Below are 8,124 nucleotides of genomic sequence, written 5' to 3' on the forward strand. Positions count from 1 at the left end.
AACTAGAAAAATGCATGAAAAAAATAGCATGAAAATGTTACACATGAGTATTAAAATGATTTTATTCAGAAAACATGTTTTGTTGTGTATTTTCCTTTGTCTTTTAATGTAAATGATTATTTAGTATTTACAAAATAATAATAAAACAAAGTTAGAAATGAGATTCGAGTTTGAATGAGTGTTAGTAAAAATGTCACCTAGAAGAAAATGGTCATCCTGTATTTTCATGTTGCTGCCATTTTACAGGTACTTTGGTACTTGGCAAATGATAATAAATGTAATTTCAACTTCAAAATTTATTGTCTAAGGCCATGTTCATTGTCCAAGCCGCTTATCCTCACAAGGGTTGCGGGAGTGCCGGAGCAGAGGCTTTCCCGGCTAACATTGGCTGAAAGGTGGACTACACCCTGAATTGGTCACAGCTAGTCGCAAGGCACAGTACTTTAAACGATTTACGCCTGAATTTATTGCACACTAACCCGCCCCCAAAATCCAAATCAGTTATTGTAATGCTGCCGATGCTCTTCTAGAGTCCGCCGTTAAATATTTGAACCAGATGCAATCTAGTTTGTTTTTTTTTCCCCTTATTTTTTTAAAGTGTTAGTTATGGGAGGCAAAACCCAAAAACTGCCTTGGTGACCTTTGCGAGCCATTCATGAAAGAGAGCCCCTTGGCTTACATTGAAAACCTCAGCAGGAAGTACAACATTGCGATTAGAACTTGTGCTTAATTGCTGCACAGTACAGCCCTTGAGGTTTGGGGATAAGACGTCACTGCAGGCGAGCAGAACGCTCAACAACGCACGTCTGGTGCCAGTCTTCTCCATTGACGTCAATGGACTTGCGAACTTGTGCAGGGGAGACGGTGCCACACGGAAATCCCGCCTCTTTACCCCCTCTGATTGGCCCTGCTGGAATTTATCCCCGCCTACTAGGGTGGATGGTCTTCCGTCATTGGTGTTTGAGGCGAGAGTGATTGAACATAACCGGCCGGCCACAAAAGGATCAACGGAGGGACAAAAACAAAATAGGCTGCACGTCACACACCGGGCCAGCTTTCATTGAAACAAAACGCAGCACAAAGCTGCTGCATCGATGAAGTAGCTACACAATCGAATGCAGTACTGGGGATACGTTGCGTTTTATTCTGGTAAGTACATGCAATTTTCATGTGATTTATGTCTAAATCTGTCAACTGCTATGTCTACATATTGCCTATTTATGTCGAATTGTGTCGAATATGATGATTACAATTATTTGCGTTATCTGACCCAGCCACAGTCCTCGGAATTTTATTTGTAGTTTGTATTTTGAATGAGAATTTTGCAGCAGCTGTTGTTTTGCCATCAGCAGATTGCGGATAAACAAGGCACGTGAGAGACCAATAAGTTAACACAGCGAATAATGTTGCATATAAATGGATTGATCAATACCAAACGAGCCTACAAGTGAGTTTTGATGTGTACGGTACTGTTACTGTAAATGCAGAACATAACTAAAATCCTGACCTCATATTGAGTGCAGCCTTTTGTCATCAGCTTGCGAGTGATCTGCTCCTGCCCCATTTCCAAGCTGCAATGGAACAGAACATGCTTTTTAAAAGTGGAGCAAACAACTCTCCTCCATAAGCAGGGCTTAAGAATCAAAGCAACACAGGAAGCAATCAAACTAATATTTGGACCTTTCGGTCACTGGCCTCCAAAGTAGGCAAGAATCCGTTACAGGTTTTTAGTCTCCCGACAGTTTTATCATAAGTAATGGCATTCATCTGGAAAAAAGGCCATCTTTTTCAGGCAATACCAGTCAGCGGTCGATGACGTGAACCCGTCGGGGACCACTCATCAAATGTGTGCTCAACCTTTGAACAACGTGCAGAGGAAGAAGGTCACTTCACAAAGATTAGATGCAGCTTTTTTGGCGTTGGTCTCTATTCGGTCCTCTTACCAACATTCGCCATAATGGACTGAGCAGCCGCGACAGAGACTCAGAAACACGACAGAGTGACTTAGTGTGTTGTTTCTTATTTTGCCAGTGACTATTTAAATTATGACTAGAGTTGACATGATCAGATCACATGATCGGAAATCCAGACCCATCATATGTCATTTTGAGCTGATCGATATTGGGTGATGATGACTCAAGATGTCCTCATTGGTGGAGGTTTAGAAGAAGCTGAAGTCTCAGGCATCCCTCCATCCAAATCCAAATTTTGACTTTAATGTCTTGTTTGTAACTTCTTACAGCAGGGTCATTAATGCCACCCTGCCCCGCATTTTCCCCCAGATGGAAAACGGGTCCACGTCTCCTCCCTCCTCCTCCAGCCCGTGGCGCCTGGCCGAGAGGCGAGCGCGCAAGGCGGGTTCTGGGAACATCTTCAGCAATGTGAACCTTTGGCAGCTCCAGAGACTTTTTAGGGCGGCCGGTGACCAAGATGCGGAGCAGAGGGCTCAGCTGGTTTGGGGACACAGGGATGAGGCTGAGCTGGCCCAGGCCTTGGTTGGTCTCAGGACCCGGAGTCACCGCAGAGGCCTGAGGACAAACAGGAGGGACGTGCTGGGCACACACTGGCTGCGGGCCTTCAATCATCTCAGGTACCATAAATTTCAGCACGGGGGAGTGCTCAGACCGTCACACCTGTATGCGAGCCATTTTGTATTAAAAGTATGCAAACATAACTCAAGCAATCCTCGAATGAACGTCCTCTCCTGAGGACCGGTGACAACCGCCACACGTTTTTCCTCATTTTGTTTTTTTATTCCCTCCCTAATTGGGTAATAATGGTAATGGGTTTAGCCAGTCACGTTGACCAATAACACGTATTCTGGACCCGCCTCGCCAAGTCTTTGATTTGACAAGGTAAAGCCTGGGTAAATAAAAGACGGGATACAGTGGTATCGGAATACACCTCATTGCCAATGTATGTTGCCAAGATTTTATAGCAGTAGCCTGACATACTGCAATCGTGAGAAACAATTTTTCTTGTAGTCTCATCCAGGTATTAGTGAGTAATCCCGAGGTCAGACTACAGGAATTTAACACCCATATTGGCTCAATTAGCAATTGCAACCAATTTCCTTGATCAGAACCAACATTTTTTTTTTCTCCGGAAGGACAAAATGTCTTGGAGTGTGACATCATACACGACCAGCAATTTGGCCCTACGACACTGAAATGAAAAGTCTCGTGTTTGTTTTTTTTGGGGGTATCTTCTGTGACGTGAGACATATCAAGGGCAACTCTCCGATAGTGCACCTCGACACATAAGAGTGTGTGTTGCCTCTTGTGCTTGCTGTTGTCATCATACTTGCACGCCGTTATCAACATTTATTCAAATGCACAAGCCGATGTTTACCATTGCTTTAGAGCAGGGGTGTCGATCTCATTTTTCTCGCGGGCCACGATGTTGTTCTGGTTTCCCTCAGAAGGCCGTTATGACTGTGGAACAAAAATATTTAATCATCTCATCATATTTACATCATCAATTTATGAACTAGTTTTGGAATCAGAAATCAAGCGTAATGTGTTTTTCAACTATTAACGCTTGGTAACACAAAAATGCTTGTAAAATCTCAACTTTATCATATATGATATATGACAATTAGAAATTTTGGTCCAGATTTTTACAAGAAACATGTAAATTGAACCTATAGATTTGGCTTCGCAGGCTACATAAAATCATGTGGCGGGCCAGATCTGGCCCCTGGGACTTGAGTTTGACACCTGTGTTTTAGAGCATGATTCGGGAATTATAAATGCTAGCATTTGCTTGCTAGGCTACACAACGTTTTGTTGTCTGCTTGCAAAAGCCGTATCATATTCAAAGTATGCAAATATACCTGAAGCGGTCCTTGGATGAGACCACCATGTTTTTCCGCATTTTACATGTCATGTAGTGTTGCCAATGTTCACTAAGATACGGCAAGATTTCAAGGCAGTAGACTGACATAGTGCAATCAGGAAAGACCAAATTTATCTTGTAATCTGATCCAGTCATAATTGACACCCCCTAAAATGTTTTAAAACTGCCTATATCAGTAATTTAAACCACAAACAACGATCCCCCCAACACTGTCATTTCAAACTCATACTACATTAGACTTAAAAATTCCTGTCTTAGAGATGAGTTGATTTTGAAAAACTATACCTTAAATGTGCGGCACGGTGTATCAGCTGGTAAAGAGTTTGCCTCGCAGTTCTGAGTACCCGGGTTTGATCCTGGCCCCGCCTGTGTGGAACTTGCATGTTCTCCCGGTGCCTGCGTGGGTTTCCTCCGGGCACTCCAGTTTCCTCCCACATCCCCAAAACATGCACAATTAATTGGACACTCTAAATTGCCTCTAGGTCTGATTGTGAGTCCGGGTGCTGTCTGTCTCCATGTGCCCTCAGATTGGTTGGCAACCAGTTCTGTGTATACCCCGCCTCCTGCCCATTGACGGCTGGGATAGGTTCCAGCACTCCCCGCGACCCTCGTGAGGATAAGCGGTGAAGAAAATGGATGGATATACCTTAAGTGCATGTGTCTATGCGACATTGTCTGTAACTTCCACCAACAACCCAGACTAAACTGAGCTCCTCCCTGGAAAACAAAAATGTTAGTCCCTCAGTCAGGATGGATAACCTTTTCATCCCTCTTTGACACCAATTACTACTTCCCTATTAGCAAGGCCTTTGCAGCACCATGTGGGATTTTAGAGTGTTATAGAAAGAGGACAAAAACTGAAAAGAGTTAACAGGAAATATGTGTTAATAGGTTCCCCAGAAAACAACATGAAAATGCAGAGGTTCAACACACCATGAAGATGCTTTTTTAAAAAGTTGTGTTCATATTTACATTCACATGATTGGTATGTGATTCACACAAACGTTATTTCCTTGCATTTAGGATTGGAGAGGGCTTCCAAACCAGTCAGGAGAAGTACTCTGGTGACGAGACCGATTCAGAGGCCGGAGCTCACATAAGCGAAGAGCCACATCAGCCCGCTACAACTGAGCTCACGGGAGGTACCACATGCGTCTCAGTCGTACTAAACGAGAGCCGAGGCCTCAGAAGGTCGTCCGAGAGACCGCCTAGAACTGGTTCAGGCCCGAGAAGAGGTGGTGAGAGCGACCCCGAGCGATACCTCCACAGAGTACAACACTGACTATGTGAAGAAATCAAAGAAACTTGGACCAAGAGCATGTTTGATGAACTTTTAGGATGTGCAATGTGTTCACTGCTCGGTGGCATAATAACAGCACCACTTAGTCCATACAGGGTCCTCGGTTTATAAAAAAAAAAAAAAAACTCCGCACGGTGAACTCGTTTGTGCAATGGCGTGCGAAGAATATGTCGTCTTGGAGCTAATGAATGCACATTTAAATACTCTCCTACTTGGGGTTTTTGTTTTAGATTTATGGCCTACAACTGTTTTTTTATACAAAATATTGTCTAATTTTGACTTGACTACTACATTTAAGATGGACTGGTGTGTTTTGATTTTTTTTTTTTATAAAAGTCTGTCGTACACAACATCTCTTTTAGAGTATACTAAACATTACTAAAAGTATTGTTGGGATGGAATGAACACTTTTACATGTATGTGTCTAACCTTATCAAGTACTGACTAATATTTAAGCCTTTCATAATAAAGTGTTTGCATGAATATTTTGTCTTAACCTTTATTTTTCCATTCATTTAAACGAGGAAAAGTATGTGTTAGTTTAAATTGCCTGTCAGTGTTTTTATTGTCATTGACATTTATGCAGACGCAGAAGTATTATCTCTGGTGAGAAACCATTTGTTTTGTCTAAACTGTTCTGCACGGCCACCATTATTGTGCCACTACAATCTTTTTTTTTTTTTTTTTTTACACGTGCAACATTCACATCGGTAGCGTCCAGACACAGAAAGTGCGAGTACCATAAACACCCATTGGACTCCGAATTCAGTTCATCTAACGTACTCCAATGATATTGAGGTTGTATTTTTTCATTAATGTGGAATTGCATCATCCCGAGTGCTGTTCCTAGGCAGTTTACTTATGTTTTGTGACATGTGAGCATCAAATTATAGCGGTATGACGCAGTACAGTTTCACTGCAAAGCAGGCCCACAATAAATACATTGTTAGTGAATATTTCTGACGTTGAAGACATCCTCGTCGCCCCGTAGCGGCCAATGATTTGTTTGACACGCATCTGCAATGCTCCTGCAATCGCTAGATGGCGATATTGTTTTGCATTTAAAATAGCAGTTAGAAATGAAGTTCATACTTGTTGGATATAGACATTTTTGACAGAAAAAGACCCCCACCCCCGCGCGTGTTATTTTCCGCCTGGCCAACCAGACACGAATATATGGAGATGATTAATAAGTCACAAAGTTTTGATCGCAGTTTCAGGCAGTCTGAATAACATGCAATACAACTCTGACCGTGAAGACATGTATTAATATTAAAATCATGTGATAACGTAATAATCTTTTTCACTTAGACCTCTTCTTAAGGTGAACCAAAAGAAGGTGGAGGAGCAAAAGGAAAGTTGTGTTTGAGCAATCAGGATGGCTGGGGAGTACTTTAAAGAGGACATTACTAAAACAGCGATTTTTGTTACTCAAACTGTATTTCGGTCGCTGGAGAGGCTGCCAACCCTGTCAGGTATCAAATTGCACAGTCAAATACATTTTTATTCTGTGCTCCCTATTTCATAAAACGTCTTATGCGTAGGCCTACCAATTTTCAACATCTTAACCCTTTTATTTACTTATGTAGGAGACCTCACACAGGCGGCATGATGACGCATCTTGTTAGATCGTTGGCCTCACAGTTCTGAGGACCGGAGTTCAAATCCTACCCCTGGATGTGTGGAATTTGCATGTTCTCCCCGTGCCTACGTGGGGTTTCTCCGGGTAATCTGGTTTCTTGCACATCCTGAAAACATGCATAAATTGGGGACTGTAAATTGCCCCGAGGTGTGATTATGAGTGGGACTGTTGTCTGTCTTTGTGTGCCCTGCGATTGGCTGCCAACCAGTTCAGGGTGTACCCCGCCTCCTGCTCGTTGACAGCTGGAATAGGCTCCAGCACTTCTTGCGAACCTCGTGAGGATAAGCGGCAAAAGAAAATGGATGGATGGAACGATGGATGGATGGAACCCACAGATAATAACGTGGATGCTTCCTGGTCTTATGGTATGTGGTGAATATGAGATGAGCAACGTTAAATATTTATTGATTAAGCTCATAACTCAAAACACATGTACTGTCCTGGAATCTGCTTTAAAACATTGAAATAAAGGGAAATGCCATTCATGTGCTCCACCCCCCCCTCTACAAATATAGTAATATAAAAAAAAAACTACATCTCTGCAGGATTGTACTTTCTATAAACATACTTGTTTCAATAGAATGGAAAGAATTAGTTTTTGCATCATTCAATTCTTCTGACTCGTTCACCTTTCCCACCAGGGGGCAGTGTTATAAATAATAAATACACAAAGAAGTCAGTCACAGCTGTTCAGTCAGCTGAATTAATGGTAGCTGTCTTTCACAGCGGACAATGAATAATACGCCTGTATTTTTATAATGTCTGTCTTCATATGTTGCGAGTTTTGTTTCCATTGCTAGTTTCAGCTAAGGTGTTTTGCATCGCGTGTTAGCATTAAGATAACAGACAAGACAAGATAGCATAAGGCAAATTTAGGTGGTTTGGTTAAATACACAACGCATAATTATCTTTGTTTTATTTTTATCTTGACAGTAAACTTTAACTTTGAGTGGGAAAAACAGCTTGTAGCAAGGACTTGTTGAAGAATTTAACTTTCTGCCAAACTTGCTTTGAACTTTGTTGCCACTGGCATTCATAACAAAACATTTTTTGCATGCAACGCTAGAAAAAAAAAAAAAATTCTCACAATTTGATAAACTTGTAGACTGGGGCACTTGTAAATTGAGCTCCAAATATACGAATAAGGAAGTGGAATAGTAGTTGGAGAAGAAATAGAGGAAACATGGCTCCTCTGTTAACATTTTGTGACGAAAGACTTGTGAGATACGTTATGAAAACAGCCAACACAAACAGAACATACTAGTAGATGGTAGTAGTGACCATATTACTCACGAGCATGGCCACGACAACCATAATATGGCAA

General features: G+C 41.9%; 1 protein-coding gene across 1 annotated transcript; it reads left to right on the forward strand.

Annotated features, from left to right (window-relative positions):
* The first annotated feature begins 953 nt into the window (after positions 1 to 953).
* avpi1 (arginine vasopressin induced 1) lies at positions 954 to 5,641 on the forward strand. Its single transcript, XM_061837035.1, has 3 exons — positions 954 to 1,149; positions 2,283 to 2,590; positions 4,882 to 5,641. Exons 2-3 carry the CDS (start codon positions 2,283 to 2,285, stop codon positions 5,138 to 5,140), a joined length of 567 nt encoding a protein of 188 aa, XP_061693019.1. The 5' UTR covers positions 954 to 1,149; the 3' UTR covers positions 5,141 to 5,641.
* Positions 5,642 to 8,124: the final 2,483 nt, after the last annotated feature.

The sequence above is a fragment of the Syngnathoides biaculeatus genome, chromosome 12, assembly GCF_019802595.1.
Source record: "Syngnathoides biaculeatus isolate LvHL_M chromosome 12, ASM1980259v1, whole genome shotgun sequence".
In the NCBI taxonomy this organism is placed as follows: Eukaryota; Metazoa; Chordata; class Actinopteri; order Syngnathiformes; family Syngnathidae; genus Syngnathoides; species Syngnathoides biaculeatus.

Excerpts from the sequence above, each read along its gene's own strand:
- avpi1 (XM_061837035.1), top strand. The coding sequence starts at position 2,283 with ATGGAAAACGGGTCCACGTCTCCTCCCTCCTCCTCCAGCCCGTGGCGC. Across the intron at positions 2,591-4,881 it reads CGGGCCTTCAATCATCTCAG|GATTGGAGAGGGCTTCCAAA; the intron begins GTACCATAAATT and ends CCTTGCATTTAG.